The 15,896-nt window shown below is 56.9% G+C and overlaps 2 protein-coding genes across 10 annotated transcripts; both read right to left on the minus strand.

The window, feature by feature from the left end:
- Positions 1 to 1,453: 1,453 nt before the first annotated feature.
- On the minus strand, positions 1,454 to 2,972 carry TMEM89 (transmembrane protein 89). 2 transcript variants are annotated; one of them, XM_072940797.1, is made up of 3 exons: positions 2,653 to 2,972; positions 2,134 to 2,315; positions 1,454 to 1,569 (listed from the first exon to the last, which is right to left on the minus strand). In XM_072940797.1, exons 1-2 carry the CDS (start codon positions 2,944 to 2,946, stop codon positions 2,139 to 2,141), a joined length of 471 nt encoding a protein of 156 aa, XP_072796898.1. In that variant the 5' UTR covers positions 2,947 to 2,972; the 3' UTR covers positions 1,454 to 1,569; positions 2,134 to 2,138. The 2 variants fall into 2 exon arrangements, with proteins under 2 accessions (XP_072796898.1, XP_006196583.1); XM_006196521.3 differs by lacking the exon at positions 1,454 to 1,569 and having other exon boundaries at positions 2,118 to 2,315.
- Positions 2,973 to 5,289: 2,317 nt separating this feature from the next.
- SLC26A6 (solute carrier family 26 member 6) lies at positions 5,290 to 15,360 on the minus strand. Of its 8 annotated transcripts, none has more exons than XM_006196273.4 (21): positions 14,969 to 15,311; positions 13,032 to 13,190; positions 12,816 to 12,955; positions 12,481 to 12,591; positions 11,722 to 11,885; positions 11,372 to 11,536; positions 11,122 to 11,274; positions 10,715 to 10,797; positions 10,482 to 10,629; positions 10,125 to 10,238; positions 9,925 to 10,002; positions 9,495 to 9,590; positions 9,298 to 9,404; positions 9,065 to 9,134; positions 8,042 to 8,134; positions 7,852 to 7,956; positions 7,364 to 7,456; positions 6,427 to 6,606; positions 6,169 to 6,223; positions 5,774 to 5,910; positions 5,290 to 5,553 (listed from the first exon to the last, which is right to left on the minus strand). In XM_006196273.4, exons 1-21 carry the CDS (start codon positions 14,989 to 14,991, stop codon positions 5,539 to 5,541), a joined length of 2,289 nt encoding a protein of 762 aa, XP_006196335.1. In that variant the 5' UTR covers positions 14,992 to 15,311; the 3' UTR covers positions 5,290 to 5,538. The 8 variants fall into 8 exon arrangements, with proteins under 8 accessions (XP_006196335.1, XP_015090466.1, XP_015090454.1 ...); XM_015234980.3 differs by having other exon boundaries at positions 13,357 to 15,308; XM_015234968.3 differs by having other exon boundaries at positions 6,427 to 6,603; positions 14,969 to 15,304.
- Positions 15,361 to 15,896: the final 536 nt, after the last annotated feature.

The following is a 15,896-nucleotide window of genomic DNA, read 5'->3' on the forward strand; positions in this document are numbered from 1 at the left end:
CCCCTCTGGAGGCTGCTCCCTCCTGCTCTCCATACCTCTTTCTTCCACCTGAAATCCTGACCACCATATACTTTCTGGAATAGGTCAAGTTCTCTTGCTTCACCAGGCCCCTGTATGTGCTTATCTTTCTGACTGGAGCACCCTCCCTTCCTATCACCCCACTCATCCTTCAGGTTCCAGCCGTCAGCTCACACCTGCCCCACCCCAACCTGTCAGCATGCCTCTCTGCAGAGTAATTGCCTTTTTGAGCCTGTTTCACTGCTGCCACCACCCTTCCCTAATTGTGAGTGGGTGAAGGGGGAGCCAGTTCTGTTCTGTACATCAGCAGATCCTGCCATCCACAATAGGGCTAGCAAACAGTAAGTGCTTATTAAACTTTGTAGAATATAGAAGTGCATCTAACAAGAGGCTGATGAAGCTCAGCTTTCAACACCCTTCATTTCCAGGCCTTGCGAGGAGCTCTAGTCGGGTGTCCATGGGCTCAAGTATTTTTGGAAAACTTGCAAGGTTATGATCATCTAACTCCATCTACTTAGGATCTCTGTCCTTTTCCAGTCAGACTCCCATGCAGTCCACTTCCTCTCATATGGGGGACACCAGGAGGCTATAATTTTGGGGGTCCAAGAGGTGGATTGGGAGGATGGTGGATTGTCCCAGCTTGGATTCTCTGGGAAGCAGACTCCAAGAGGGAGATGAGGCTGTTTACCAAGATGGTTCTTAAGATTGACATCTGAAGGAGAGAGAAGACTGGCTATGCTCTCAGTGGCTGGCAACAGCAGGCCTTCCTTCAAGGGGAACCCAGGTGGCACATCTCTCAGTCTATCATAGGGACATACTTGGTTTGGGTTTAGAGGGACATGTTTATGTGGTTTGCTTCACTCCTATATACAGCCAACTTATTATTCCTGTCCTGGCGCAGGAATGGCCTCCAGGAACCTCCTGCTGGATTAGAGCTCCTGGTCAAAACATAAGTGCAAGGTCCTGCTGCATTTAGACCCTGCCCTCACCATACTCAATGCTAGAAAAATCATGAGCTATGGAGGGAGAACAAGGTTTGAAATGTGTGGAGCCAGAAGCTCATTTGTGGAAAATTCTTCCAAATCATACAGCTCTTATAGGACAGAGAGTTGATGACAGTTTCCCAAAACTGAAAACAAGCCAGACCTTTTATGTGACACCATGAAATTAGTTTTCTAAACTATCAATAATTAAATCACAAATTTCAATCAACCAGGATAGAAGAAAGACTGAAGTATCTTTCTATTCTCCGTATAGAAAATGTTTCTCCCCAAATTGTGAAATCCTTATCCTATGTCGAGGCCATCGGGGAGAGAACAGCCAGAAAACACGGAGGAGAAATATTACAGAAATGTATCAGGAAGTCACCACAAAAATGTTATTGTTCTGGATTTTGTGTTGTAGTATTTGTCAACTTTTAAAAATGTGTACGTGGTCATGATTTTTCTGATTTTAATTATCTCTGTTTTTGAATTCGTAATGTTGTATTCTTTTTCTAAAACAGAAACCCTCCAGATGCATAGGCCTCAGTACCTGCTCAACCGGGACTACCTATGGTAGAAGGAAGAGAGGAAGGGGGTGAGGGCCCCTTTGGGGAGGTTCAGCCCTCACCCCGCTTCCAGGGGCCTTAGAGCAAGGGCCATTTGAGTGACAAAGCATGTTGAGATGTCACAAAGTTGATGGCAGCCAGGGCCCACCCTCTACCCCCCAGTCCCAGCTTGGACCCACCATCCTCAACCAGGAGCCCTAGCTGACTCAGCCAGGTGGTCACCGCCTCCGGGCTGCCCTCTGTGAACCACTCAAGTCTGCCCTGATGGCCAAGTCTTCTCCCACCACACTGGGGGCCCCTGAGGAGCCCCAGAGGAGCAGCTGTATTTGTGAGTGGGATCCTTAGAGAAGAGGGGTCACTTGATGGGGGCCGTGGAGCACTGTGAGCCAGCCGCGGCCCTGCCCGCCCAGCCGTCCTGGGCACTGAGGCTCTAAAAGTAGGAAAATGGCACTGGGGCCAGACAGGCCTGGAGAGAACAAGACACATGGGCCTGAGACTGGCCCAGAGCCTCAGGCCATCCCCTCCCCAACAGGCCACCAGGCAAAGAGAGGCAGATGTTGGCTCACTCGCTCTAGGTGGGAGTCCCCTTTATTTGGGTTCGCTGCTTGGTGGCTAGATGCTGCAGGTGGCCCTCGATGTGGACCAGGAGGGCATCCAGCATATGCAGGACCCCAAGGAGCAGGGCGCGGTCTGAGACAGGGCCCCGTCGTTTCCAGGGCACACAGGTGTCAGCAGTCACCTGTGGGTGCTGAGGATAGGACCAAGAGGCAGGAGTGAGAACAGAGGAATAGGACAGAAGTGTGGTGGGAAGGGGGACTTAGGGTGACGGAGGATCACAGAGGGTCTGTTGTGGGCGAGTGTGGTCATAGGGGCCCATGGAGGCTAGATGAGGAGTAGGGGAATTAAAGGGGGAGGATAGGGGCAGGGTACCATCCATGGGGAGAGGTCAGAGATTGTTGGTTGAGGACAATGTAGGGACCCTGGGGTGTGAGCGATGGGGGGAGGGCAGCAGGAGGCCCACAAGATGTGAGTGGGAGGATGGGTGGAGGTAGAAGGCTGTCGGGGCAGAGCAGTGCCAGGCTTACCTCACTCTTAGTAGCCTGTGAGCGCCGCCACTGCATCACCACACGGCTGAGCATCAGCATCATGGCAGTGGTGACCGTGACCCCTGCCACAGGGTAGATGCGGTTCACCCCCAGGCCCATCCAATAGCCGGGACAGCCCAGGCTGCCCTCACAACCTTCCAGGCTATTTGGCTGGCACCCCCAGGGCTGTAAGTCCAGCCCCACCTGGTACCACAGGGGCCGTGACCAGGCATGGGTGTGGACAGGCATCACTAGCAGAAGCAGCCACAGCAGGAAAGACTGTGCCTGCACCATGGCGGCGGCAAGTGCCAGGGGCCGGAACCCGGGTGCCTGGCAACAGGCAAACACCCCTCCCCCGGGGGCAGGCTAGGCAGCAGGTTCCAGCTGGGCCCATGGCTTTCATGAGGGGCCACCTGGCCAGAAGGTATAGGACAGGGGATTTGTTCCAGGGCTGGGAGGATGGCGTCTTGGGGCCCAGGGCTGAAGAAGTGCCTCCTTTCCCCTCTCCCACCTCCTCACCTAACATCCAACCCCTGAAACTCTCACCCCAACAGCTCCCCATGCTGCTCTCCACCCGCCCCTAGCAGAGCGCACAGAGCATTCTGGTCCCCTCCACCCAGCTCAGTTCCATAGTCCTTGCGACAACAGAGTGAATGCTAAAAATGTGGAAATAAAGCTTAAAGGCTCACCCTTGGCCTGTGAGGTGCCTGTGCTTTGGCCTCCTAGGTGTTCCTTGAACACACCCGCTGCTCCCGACGCCAGGAGCACTGTCCTGGAAAGAGACTTCTCATGGCTGGCGTTTCAGTTCAAGTGTCACCTGCTCCCTGAGCCTCCCTCCCAGGACCATCCTGGGTAACACAATCCCTTCTCTCTCACAAGACCCTGTTTTATTTCCTTCAAAGCATTTCTCTGTACAGGTGTACCTCGGAGATACAGTGGTTCAGTTCCAGGCCACCACAATAGGGCGAGTCACACAAATTTTTTGTGTCCCAGTGCACATAAAAGTTATGTTTACACTACACTGTAGTCTTAAGTGTGCAGTAGCATTATGTTGAAAAAAAAGTACATACCTTAGTACAAACACACTTTACTTCTAAAAAATGCTAACCAGCAGGCGAGCCTTCAGTGAGTCACAGCAATAACATCAAAGATCATTGATGTCAGATCCACATAATATAATAATAATGAAAAAGTTTGCAATATTGCAAGAATTACCAAAATGTGACACTGTCACAAGAAGTGAGCAAATGTTGTGGGGTAAGATGGCACCGACAGGCTTGCTCAAGGTGGGGTTGCCACAAACTTTTCAACTTGTTAAAAAAAACACAAAAAACAAAAAATGCACTACTTGTGAGGTGCAATAAAGTGAGGTCTGCCTGTATCTGCAAGTTTATGTTTGAGGTTTACCTTCCACTCCAGCGCAGAAGCGTCAGTTAACCAGTATTTACCAAGCACCTCCGTGTGCTAGGCGCTGTTCCTGGTGGGTGGACGCAGCATAACAGAGAAGACAAAGAGCCCTGACTTCCTGGGTGAGGTTGGGGGGTGGGGGTGGGGAAGACAGATGATTTGTGAACACGATGCATGGCACTGACTCAGGTCAGGATAGAAACAGCCAGGCAAGGGAATGCCTCCGTGCGTTGCAGGGCAGGACAGCTTAGCTTCTGTCCTCTGGCCCAGCACCGAGCCCAGCACCTGGTCATCACTTGCCAACGGCAAAGCTCTCATGTTTTGGCAGGTGACATGAGCCTAGCACTGTCGCAAGCCTTTTGTGGCATTTACTCATTTAATACTCATTGTGGGGGAAGGGTATATAGCTCAGTGGTAGAGCGCATGCTTAGCATGCATGAGGTCCTGGGTTCAATCCCCAGTACCTCCATTTGAAAAAAAAAACTAAATAAATACACCTAATTACCTCCCCAGCCAGCAAAAAAACATTCATTGAGCAACCCAGGAGGTGGGTACTATTACCATTCCTGCTCGCTTGGTGAGGACACTGAGGCCCAGAAAGATTCAACCCCCACCCTGGGCCCTCAGTCACTCAGTATCAGCTGGCCTGAAGGCCCCCTGCTACCCACTAGACCATCTGGCCAGATGCTGGTGGTTTACGGCAGAAACCAACACATGGTCCTTGGCCAACAGTGCCCTGTGAAGCCCAGGTGATCTAATTATACAAACAGGCATTTTACCCCTAGTAAAGTAATTGCTCACATTCTTACTTTTAAATGCAGACCAGCAACCCCTGTGAACACCTGCACTGTCTCAGTGGGTTGCTCAGGTGTTCACACCACACCCTCCAGGGGCTGCCCAGTGGTACCCTGCCTGCCCTGCACCTTATCGGGTGTCCCTGAGAACAGATCACTCCTGAGAAGCAGCTCTGATTCCATCTAGCTTATAGCTGAGGACACAGGCGCTGAGGGCTGTGCGCGGCTGGGGAGAAACTTGGACCTGGGAAGCCCCCACCCTGGGCCTGGCCGCATAGCTCTCCCTCCTGCTCCGCACGCCCCCTGCTTGACCCGGCCCTCTCCACACCTTCCCCCCAACTTCTGACTCCAGCCCCAACTTTTGGGCAGAAGAAGGGTCTGTAGCCAGGACTGTGGATCATGCCCCTGCCCCCACCAAACCACAGCAGAGCCTGGCATTGGGCAAACAAATCTTTATTCCTGAGACTAAAACCATGTATGCTCCTCCAACTTGCCCAGTGCCTCATCGCAGGCCTAGAGAATTGAACTTGGAGTCCCAGGACCTCCATCCCTGAGTTGTGTGTGTGTGTGCATGTGGAGGGGACTCCTGGGGAACACATGGAGGCAGCCCAGGGGTTGGGGGGTTCTCATGGGTACCCCATCACAACCTCCAGATGTGAGCAGTCTCAGGCAGGGGGCAGCACGGTCAGAGTTTGGTAACCTGGCCAGGGAGAGGAGAGAGGCTCCTGTCAGTTTCCAAAGGACACATACCACCCCCTCTCCCAGGAGCAGCTTCATCTAAAGGCAGGAGGGAAAGGCAGGGGGTCCACAGCGGGCAGAGCCATTCAGAGCCATCCAGGCAGGGTGGACTTCCTGTAACTGGGCTCAGGGTGGGACAAGCAGTAGATAAACAAAAAGAGCTTGGCTAGAGGTCAGCTCACCGAAACAGGGCTGACGGGGCTGGACCTCAGACGCTGGAGTGCAAAGATGACAGCATCGTGGACAGAGGCAAAGAGATGCTGCTTGGTGATAGTTGCATCGAAGAAGTGCCCGGCCTCAAGCTGGGTGATCACGGGAGCTGGAGGTAAGGAGAGGTCTCTCCTGACTCGCAGAACCACCAAGAAACCCAACCCCCAGGCACCAGCAGAATGTCACCTTGACTTTCACTCCTGAGGTTTATAGCTAACCTCCAACACTTGACCCTTGACCTCTGCCTCCCAGGACACCTCTGACCTCCAGTTTCAGATAAAGACTTTCTCCCTGTGCCTTGGCAGATACCTTGGCTGGAATCCCCACACCCCACCTGGACCACTCCTGGTGTCCCCACCCCACGTACAGTGACAGGAGGCCATGTAGACTTCCACCTCGATCTCCCGGAAGTCACGGAAAATCTGCAGCAGAAAGGGGGGCCAGCCTCAGGGGGAGGCTCAGGGGTTCTGAGTGGGGACTCAGGCAGGCAGCAGGGGTCCGAGGGGGAGCTCAGAGAGTCTGGGGATCAGGCTCAGAGGGTTCTTGGACCTTGTCAAGGGGTCAGAGTGGAGAGGCCTCATCCCCCCCGCCAGGGCCCATCTCAGGGGTGCCCCCAGCCCCTTACATTCTTCAGGCTTTTGAGGAACACAGTGTCTACAAAGGAGAGGGCGCCCAGATCCAGGATGAGGCTGTGGAAATCTGGCTGAGGCAGGCCCAGGGCCTTCAGTGAGGACATGTCTGGGGCCTTGGCATCTTCTGGACCCCTGGCTGCCATATCCTCTAGCTCATTCCCTGCAGTCCCCTGCTGGGGAAGCAAACACACTGCGAGGGCCGCCCGTGGTGGGTGAAGGCAGAGAATGTGCAGAGATGTGCAGAGATGCACAGGATCAGACGTGGGAGCGTGAATGTCAGCTCCCACATATATGGGGCATGCAGGGGACACATGAGGACATGGACACAAGGAGCCTGTATGTCAAGACAGGAGGGACACATGGGGACACACAGGAGAGGATGCCCAGACTCAGGGAGCACACGCAGACATGCATCTCCTGCTCTTTTATCCCCGGGTTCAGCCTTAATAGGGATGCTTAAGAAGGAGGGGTGCTGGGAGACCATGCCCCATCTTAAGCCAGAGTGGAGTGGGCAGGGGGCTCGGGGATAAACCAGAAGACACATGTGGACACATGTGGATACATAGGTATCTTGGACTTCGCCTGAGCCTCTAATTGAGATTGGTGTCCCCTTTAATCCCAGATTTTTCCCGCATGCCTCATCCTTTCCCTCTACCCATGAGCACAGACTGCAGGGTCTTATGGAATCCACAAATTCAGGGTCTTCACCTAGACCTCAGATTACAGACCGGAGAGCCACAAGCAGAACTGGGTGGCACATCACTAGAGATCTCCCCACAGAGCTTCTGATCCATTGCCTCATTCCTCCTGCCAATGGCACAACAATCTGGAATCCATAGCTTGTGGGTCTACGAATTTCCCCACAGGTCATGCCCGGGCACCCTCATCTCTGCAGCGCATGGCTGGCCCCTCTCCCACCTCCAGCCGCACCTTGGCCTTGGAGTCCTCTGCATTGCTGCTGTCGATGTCGGTGACACTGGCGTTGACACTGATGGAAACCGAAGTGCCCTTGGAGGCGGCAGCCTAGGCCGGGGAAGAGGGGGGCTAGAAAGAGCTGGCCCAGCTGTCGTATGACAGGCAGGCCTGGTGTCATCCACTGGCTTTGGGAAGGTAGGTGGATCAGGACCTGAAGTTTGGGACCCAGGGCAGCCAGGCTGAAGGCCTTGGGGTTTGGACCAGCTTCAGGGATAGCCATAAATGGAATATGACTGTGGCAGTTCATGCTGTCACCAGCTTAGCAGGTGAGAGAAAGACAAAATGGCCCCTCTAGAGCCTTGACCTGCCAGAGGAGTAAAGCAGGGTCCCCGAGAGCATCAGGGAGAGAGGAGGAGGGATGAAGAATGAGGTGGGAAGCCAGGAGGCTGGGAAAGGCTGGGTGGGGTCAGCGGCAGGAGTCGCTGGCTCAGAGGGGCCCCTGCCTGTTTCAGGAGCTTATTCTCCTTCTGCAGTCGCTTCAGCTTCAGCTCCTGCTTCCTGAGCAGCTTCTTCTTCTGGGAGATGAGGTGGTCCACGTTCACACCGCACTAGAACAGAGGGCAGGGCAGGGGATGTGGACCCTGGGGAGGTGAGGAGCCCTCTGCCACTTACTCCGTGGACCCCAGGCCTCACCCTCTGCTTCAGCGCGTCACTGTAGAGCTCAGCGTTGGCAAAGTACACGGTGGCCGAGGAGCGGAACACCTTCACGCCCGGGACCTCCCTGGCCTGCAGATGGGTCAGGGTTGGGGGTGGCTGAGCCCTCGTCTCTCCTAGCGGCATCCTGTTCTCCTTTCTTTCTTCTCTGTGTGCCTCCCATATCTGTCCCCTCCAACCCTCTGCTCCCCAGGGAGATAGAGGCCCAGCCTGCCCGGGTTATTCTGACCCCTTATCCTGTTCCCTCTGCCAGGCCCTCAGCCACCTTCCTCTTCTTTCTTCAGGGCATCCTGAACCTCTCCTGCTCCATTTCCCCTGCCTTTCTGCCAACACCCAGGCCAGGTTTCAAAGGCTCTCAGCCTCCACTTGGGTCTCCAGTCCCTGCACTGTGGGCTGTTTTCTGCGTGTGGACAGACGGCCCCACCTCAGCTGCCAGACCAGCCAAGCCTTCCCTGGCTCCCACCCAAGTCAGGCTCCCACTCCAGGTCTCTGCTCAGCATTTGGGCCCAAGTGATGTCCTCTCCCCACCACTTCCCTTTCCATCCAGCTGAGCTGCTCCCCTGATGTCCTCCCCTCATTTTGCCTCATCATATTGTGCTCAGCCCTCAAGGCTCCATCTCAGGCAGAATGATCTGGTTTTATTCCAGAGCCCCCACCTTTGTTCCCAGAGCTTGGCATGAGACTTCTCAGGTGGTAAATGAGGGACAGAGATTCAGTAAACCCACTGATCAGATCAAGAAACAGTCTCCCCTACATCCTGGTGCCCTAGAGCTTGCTGCTCAGCATTCCTGACCCAAGGCTATTCTGCAGGATGAGGCTTGTACGGCTGCCTCTAACACAGACCCTGTCCCCCAACCCCCAGGCCCATACTCTGAATGGAAGGGTCATAGACCCAAATTTCTCCCTTGAAATTCCAAGGTCCAAAGCACCCTTAGTGCCCCACTATGCTGTTTTTGTCCCACCCCATCCACGCCTTCCTCTTGCTTAGTCCCTGCCACTCACTTCTGAGTATTCTGCCACATCTCTGTAAATATCCGTGTCTGGCACCTGGCCCAGGACAGAGTAGTGGGGCCTGTGAAGGAGAGAGTGAGTGTGAGATAAGAGTGGTGTTAGGAGAAAGAGTGACAAGGGGGTACTAATGAGCCTGGGGTCACCCTCAAGATGTAGGAAAGCTGGGGGAAGCCAGGGTGGACTCCTTCATCAGCTGGAATGAGGGTACCAAAGAGGCGACTCACATCTGTGTGCGGACCACCACGAGCAGCAGGGAGAAGACTACTGCCACTACCAGACCAATGTCCAGGTTCAGCAGGATAGTGGCTACAAAGGTCACCAGCCAGATGAGCTGAAAATAGAAGGGCAGGGGTCAACAGGGTCTAGATGGGCCACTGGGGCTGAGGGGCCTGCTCCTGCCCCCGGCACCCAGGCCTCTCACCAGATCCACTCTATTTGCCTTCCAGAGGGAGCATATGTCTCTGAACTGCATCAGCATGCCCTTCAGATTCACGATGATGACGGCTGCCAGGACTGCCTAGGGGACAGGAGCGCGGCAGCAGGGACTAAGAAGTGCCTGGAAGCCGACAACCCAGACTGCCTGGGCATCAGCCATGCTGATCCCAAGAGTCTCAGTATGACCCCAAGTGACACTGACCACCACCTGCCCCCCTCACCTAACCTGCATCTGACTCTGAAAAGTTCTCACCCATGACCCTTGACTCCAAATTTCACCCCAGAGATCGCAAGCTTGACAAACAGCATGACCCTGTATCCCTCCCCCTTACCCAGGACCCGAGTGACTGATCTGCATCCCTGGCCTGGCCAAGGCCCTCAGGCCTGGCTGGGTGGGGGTGGGGGTGCAGGCTCACCTTGGGCAGGTCTTGGAAGAGTTCACCAAGTTTGAGGATGATAATGAGGATGAAGAGGGAGGAGACGGCTCCAGCCACCTGCGGAGTGGGAGTACGCAGGGAGTGGGCCCGTGTACAGGGGAACTGGGGGAGCAGGGGGTAGGGAGAGAGAGGGAAAGGGGAGGCACAGACGCACACCCCCGCCCACACCTGAAACCCACCTGTGTGTTGCCCCCCGTGCTCTCCTGAACCAGGCTCCGGGACATAGAGCAGCTCACAGGGAAGCACTGGAAGATGCCCCCGATGAGGTTACTAAGGCCGAGGGCCACCAGCTCCTGGAGGGGGGAGTCCAGGTGTGAGGATCTTTCACTAGCAGTGCCTGGTCACTGCGTCTAGGCCCACCTCCATCCTCACTCAGTAGTCCCCAAAGACTTGGCTGCTGTCCCCTCCTGTCCTGCTCTCCCATCCTCAGTCCCCCCTCCTGGCTGCAGCCCATCTGTTTGCTGTTTCCCTGTGTCCCTAGGCCCTGGGGTCCCTGTACACCTGCCCCCTCATGTCCCTCATCCCATCCCCCAGACCTGGTTGCTGTCCACCCGGTAGCCATGCCTCAGGGCAAAAATCTTCCCCAGCGAGATGGCAATGGCGAACCCAACCACAGCGATGGCGAAGGCATTTCCCACAAGCTTGGCAAACAGCTGGGGGCTGGGGGCCACTGGAGGCAGCATCCTGTGAGGGGCATCCGTGAGGCCACAGGAAGGTTCTGGCCCTGGCCACCCAAACCCTCCCTGACCCAACTGGGGCCAGAGCTCACCCTGCAGGGATTTTGCCCACGACATCCACCCCAAATCTGTGCTGCAGGCCCACGCCGTAGGAGATGCCCGTGGCCCCGATGAGCTTGGGGGGAGAGGACAGAGTCAGGGGAGGGAGGTGCCAGCACCATTGTTAAGGGGGATGGAGAAACCACTCTGGGGGTGAAGGAAGAAGCCTGAAGCGAAATCTTCAGAGAGGTGGGGAGAAGTCAGCAAAAGGGTGAGAGACAGACACCGCCATCTGGGGAAAGGGGAGATGCTGTAGGGGACTATGCTGTGGCCTCCCCAGTCCTCAGGAACGCTTACCACTGCCCACTCCAGCTAGTCTTTCAATACCTTATGGATGCCCATGTGGCAGGGACATATTCTCACTTGCCCTTCCCCCGTGCCCAACACCCTGAGTTCGAACCGTAAGCAGCTCCCCGGGGATCGGCAGGGGCAGATGTCGACGTAGTTTGTCATTCAACAGCTTCACCAGCACGAGTACCACCCCTGCCACAACTGCGGTCACCATGGTGCCCACCACGCTCTGGGGCAGCTTCCAGCAGACCTCCAGTACTGTCTGAGGGGAGACAGGGTCACAGCCAGCGCTCAAGGTCCTGGGCACACCCATCAGTTCCTCCTCCCACCCTCCAGTCCCTCCTCCTACCCTCACTCACATAGATGAGGGACAGCGGCCCAGAGCGGCTGCTCAGATAGAGGCCAAACACATACTTGAGCTGCGAGACGAAGACCTGCACGGATGCAGCTGTGGTATAGCCGCGGACAAGAGGCTCAGACAGGTAGGTGACCACAAAGCCGAAATGCACCAGGCCTAGCCCCACCTGTGGGGTGGATGGGGCAGTCAGGGGAGGAGAGGGTCCTAGGGGTGGCCAGAGCAGAGCCCAGGGCAGGTGGGATCAGAGGGGTATGAGTGATGGAGGGGGAATACGGTGATGGCCCGACACTCAGGGGAACTGGCAGATGGGGTTGGGGCTGGGTTGGGCAGTCGGGGGCATGTACTCCTGACCTGGAAGAGGCCAACCAGGACACTGAGTGTGGAGGCCAGCTGCACCCGGGCAGCGTCTCTGGCCGTTACATTGACTGTGGAGTTCAAGTCCTGCAGGAAGGCCTCATCTGGGGCCAGCGATTCTGTCACACTGCCCACCATCACGGACATGACAGCAAAAGTGCCTGCAGAGACAGATCAGGGTAGGTCTCAAAGATAAAGGACACTGCCCTGCCCTGCAGCCCTGGTCTTAAGGGAGAGGCCAGGAGACATGCAATTCTAGACAAATATCCTCAGACTAGGCCATGCAAATAGAGGCAAGGCTGTCAGTCAGACATGAACCCTAAGTTCAAAGCTCTTGAGGGCAACTAGAAATGTTCAAGGACTCTTAAGTGCAGCCCCCATCATCTACCTTGACCGACCTGTGTCCACTGGCTCAGGACCGCTCCCCTTGTAAAAGGTGGAATGGGGAAGAGAGCATGACCTGCCTCAGGCTATCAGTTCTGTTCCAAGTCTGGGCCCCTTGAGTTGCTTCACTCACCAGCTGACCCTGGCCCAGTTGCTCCTAGGCCAGGGCCTCTGTGGAACCTGAATCTGTGGCTCTGTGGTCAGAGGTCCAGTGCTGCCTGGGAATGACCCTTGGGCCGGCCTCCCAGCAGCCCAGCACCAATGCCTCCCTCCCTCTTCCTGATGTTTCCTTGCCCTGCTCAGCCCTCCCTCACCCTTTCCTCTGTGGAGAATGTGAACAGCCTCCTGTAAGGCTGGGCCTGCTCCACTCACCCACGGAGATGTGCCGGGAAGTGCCGAATAGGAAATAGATAAAGACAGGGTAGAAGGAACTGTAGAGGCCAAACACAGGGGGCAGTCCAGCCAGAAGGGCGTAGGCCAGGCCTGGGGATGGAATGGTAGCAATGTAGGCTTGGAGGACAGGACCTTGAAAGGATGAGGGAATCCCAGCCCTAGGTCATGGGCCATAGTTCCAGGGGCAGGGGTCATGGCTTCAGGTTTGGAGTAGGGGGTGTTGCAGACCACAGGGCCTCCAGGCCAGGGCCTTGAACGGTCAGGGTCACCACCCAAGGGTTAAGGGTGCAGCCTCGGGGCCAGGGGTGGCTCACCCTGTGGTAGCTGCATAATGGCCACACTCAGGCCAGACAACAGGTCACCCAGAAGCCACTCACGCACTGGATACTGGGGTAGCCAAGCCAAAATTGGGAGGTATTGGAGCAGAAGGGCTCGGGCCCGAGCACGGGAACACCTGGAGACACAAGGGTAGGTATTAGGGACAGGTGCTACCTAAGTCCTGCAGGGTTCCCAGCCCCCACCCACCTCACCGAAACCAGGTTCGCCATTGGCGGGTCCCAGCTGCTGAACCCCTCCTTCCCAGCTCCTCCAGCCGTTCCTGGTTCAGCAGTGGCCGCTCCACATGGTAGTCTCGCCTCCTCAGCTCCATCGCATGCGTTGTGGACAGCAGTGCCTGTGTGTCCCTTTGTCTGGGGTGGTGAGGCGAGAGACATAGTGAGGGCACTCCTGGCCCTACCTCCCCAAGGGACCAGAAAGTCACCCACCTGACTTCTCTAGGTCCCAAGATCTAGGTAGGTCCAACCCCCCCAGCTGGTTCCTGCGGGCTCCATGCCCACGCCCAGCCAGGGGCAGTACCTGAACTTTGGCTGGTGGCAGACTCTTGATGGGCCAAAGTCCCCCACGAAGACAGCAGGATGAGCGCAACCAAAGCTTCAGCCCAGCTGCGACTGCCCAGCCCTGAGTGTTCACCAGTCTGGGTCCCAGGCTGACTGCCCCTCCTAGCCCCCTTCCCTCAGGCCCTGCTCTTCCCCAGCCAATCCCTGTCTAGTCTGAGTCCTTATCCAACTGCCCATGAGCCCAGTGCATGCTGTCTGGGAGCACATGCAAGGAAGGAATCCAGCAAACTAGGCAAGATTTTCGTCACATGAGGAGGCTCTAAGAGAAGGTAAGTTTTGGGGCTAAGATTGCCCCTGGGCCTCTGGCCCCAGGGTCCAGACTGTAGACAAGTTCAGGCCTCTTCTGGGAAAGCCAGGGGTGGCTCTCACCTGGAAGGAAAGGTTTCTGCCTGTAAAGGCAAGCTCCCATCTGAAGGGGGAACGATCTCACCTAAGGGGAAGCTCTCACCTGACAGGAAAGTTTTCACCAGTGAGGTAAGTTCTGTCCTGGGGAGAATTTCTCATCTGCCCAGTAGCTACCACCGAATAAGGGGAAAGATCTCACTTGGGAATCTAGGAGATGTGGGGAGAGGGAGTTCTTACCCGGGGGAAGCTATCCCAGGAACAGTTCTCACCTGGGAATAGGAGCTCTTAGAAGGGGAGGGCTTATCTGGGGGAAAGTTTTCACCTGCCAGGAATGTTCCGGTCTAGAGGGGATTCTCACTTAAGGGAAGCTCTGACCTGGGGGAGGCTCCCACCTATAATGGGAGAAAGCTTTCACCTGGTAGTGGATTCCAGAAAGGGGAGTCTTACCTGGAGGGAAGCTCTCCCCTGCTGGGAAAGCCTTTACCTGTCAGGAAAGTTCTGATCTGTGAGAAACTCTGACCAAGGTGGGGGATCCCACCCGAGTGGCAGGAGCTCACCTAGAAAAGGCCTCTAACCTGGATGTCCCGGTTGGAGGAAGGAGTGGAGAGGGTGCAAGGACGATCCTTGGAGACTCTGCATCGCCGTCTCACAGAGATCTTTGAGCCCCCTCGCCCCTCCTCCGTGAGTCACTCGAGGTCTTAAAGGGCTCCCCCACCCCCGGCCCCCCCCCCGCAGGATCCGTGCTCGGAAGGCGGGGCTGAAATCTGTGGCCCCACCCGCCTGGGAGGGCCCGGCAGGCTGAAAGGCGGGAGAACTAATTCCAGGACCAGTTGCATCGCTGGGTAGACTCAGGCTCCCGTTATGGACACTCTTGCAGCGACCTCCCGGGCCCCAGCGCGCATTTCCTGGGCCGGGGCTCCTCTGCACGCAGCCGCCTACGGGCGGTCCCCGGCTAACCCTCGAACGGCGCTCAAGCGGCTTTCCGCACAGCCCGCAGGAGCCGAGGTCGCTCCGGCTCCCGCCCCATCCCTCGCTACAGCTGGGCAGCCGCCTGCGTAAGATCGACAAAGCGGTAAACCGACGCGCGGCAGGCGGGAAATGCCTGCTTGGGACTCGGCGGTACCCCTTCCGCGCTGACCCAAGCCGGGCGCCTGCGCGGGGGCCGAAGGGCGGCCCGCGCCTCGCAGACTGGAACATGGGGAACCCGGGCCCCGCCCTGCACTCACCCCGGCGCTTCCGATAGCCCCATGGCTGGAGGGCAGCCCAGAGGCGGCAGCTCCTACACCTCCGGCAGGAGGCCGCTATGGCCCGAAAGGCGAGTCCGGGACCAAGGCAACGCCGGAGGCGCGCTCCCAGCGGCCAGTCCCGGGGCAGGACCGGGAAGGCGTGGGCCAGTCAGCGTGCCGGGGCGGGGCCTAAGGGACGCTCCCCGGGTGTAGCGACCTCCAAGGAGGGAGATTTAACTCCTTCCTCCCGCTGCGGCTTGGCTTGTGCTCCCCCTCGTGGCCCGCCGAGCTCTCCTCCCTGAGTCAGTTGTTACCGAAAAACTGGGACTAAGGACCCGAGCTGGCCTGGCCGTATCCGCAGCCGCAGCCGCAGGTCCCTGAGTGGGACGAGGCTGATACCAGGTCCTGGCTTCTTGCGGAGGGTCCCCGGGGGATGGGGAGCTGGATGTCTAGGGGCGTGGCTGGTAACTAGAGCATTAGCTCTCTAGGTGGGGCGGGGGAAGTATCCAGATCCTGGAGGCCTCCAACTGAGAACGCCACCCTCAGGCTTTCCCCCTGAGACCTCTCTGAGACCGAAGGGGCTCAAAGGCCTCCCTTTAACCCTGGACGCGCAGACCTGAAAGGCTGAGAGGTTCCCCTCTCCTGGACATAGCACAGGCCGGGCATCAGGCCCGAAGCCTTCTGCCTGAGTTCCGGAGGAACGCTATGTCCCGGCAATTCCAAGTCTGAGAGGCTCCTCAGTGCTGTCAGTGGGCTGAGGGCAGTTCCTAAGGTGGGTCTGACTGCCAGAGAAAATGCCAGGTGAGGGCTGCAGGCCCTGCAGACTTAGGAAGCCATCAAGTTGTTGCCTTGACTCTCAGTACGTGTGCTCATACTTCAGGCCCAACCTCAAGGCCACTGGACAAAATTCAGGATGAAAGAGATCGGA

The sequence above is a fragment of the Vicugna pacos genome, chromosome 17 (assembly GCF_048564905.1).
Source record: "Vicugna pacos chromosome 17, VicPac4, whole genome shotgun sequence".
Classification (NCBI taxonomy): domain Eukaryota; kingdom Metazoa; phylum Chordata; class Mammalia; order Artiodactyla; family Camelidae; genus Vicugna; species Vicugna pacos.

Bases quoted from the DNA above. Each gene is read 5' to 3' on its own strand.
- SLC26A6 (XM_006196273.4), bottom strand. From the start codon at position 14,991: ATGGGGCTATCGGAAGCGCCGGG. The intron at 11,275-11,371 runs GTGAGTGAGGGT...GTCTCCCCTCAG, and splicing joins GGCCGCTGTCCCTCATCTAT to ACAGTACTGGAGGTCTGCTG. The intron at 7,957-8,041 runs GTGAGGCCTGGG...CCTCTGTTCTAG, and splicing joins GTGACGCGCTGAAGCAGAGG to TGCGGTGTGAACGTGGACCA.
- TMEM89 (XM_072940797.1), bottom strand. From the start codon at position 2,946: ATGGTGCAGGCACAGTCTTTCCTGCTGTGGCTGCTTCTGCTAGTGATG. The intron at 2,316-2,652 runs GTAAGCCTGGCA...TCCTATCCTCAG, and splicing joins CACAGGCTACTAAGAGTGAG to CACCCACAGGTGACTGCTGA.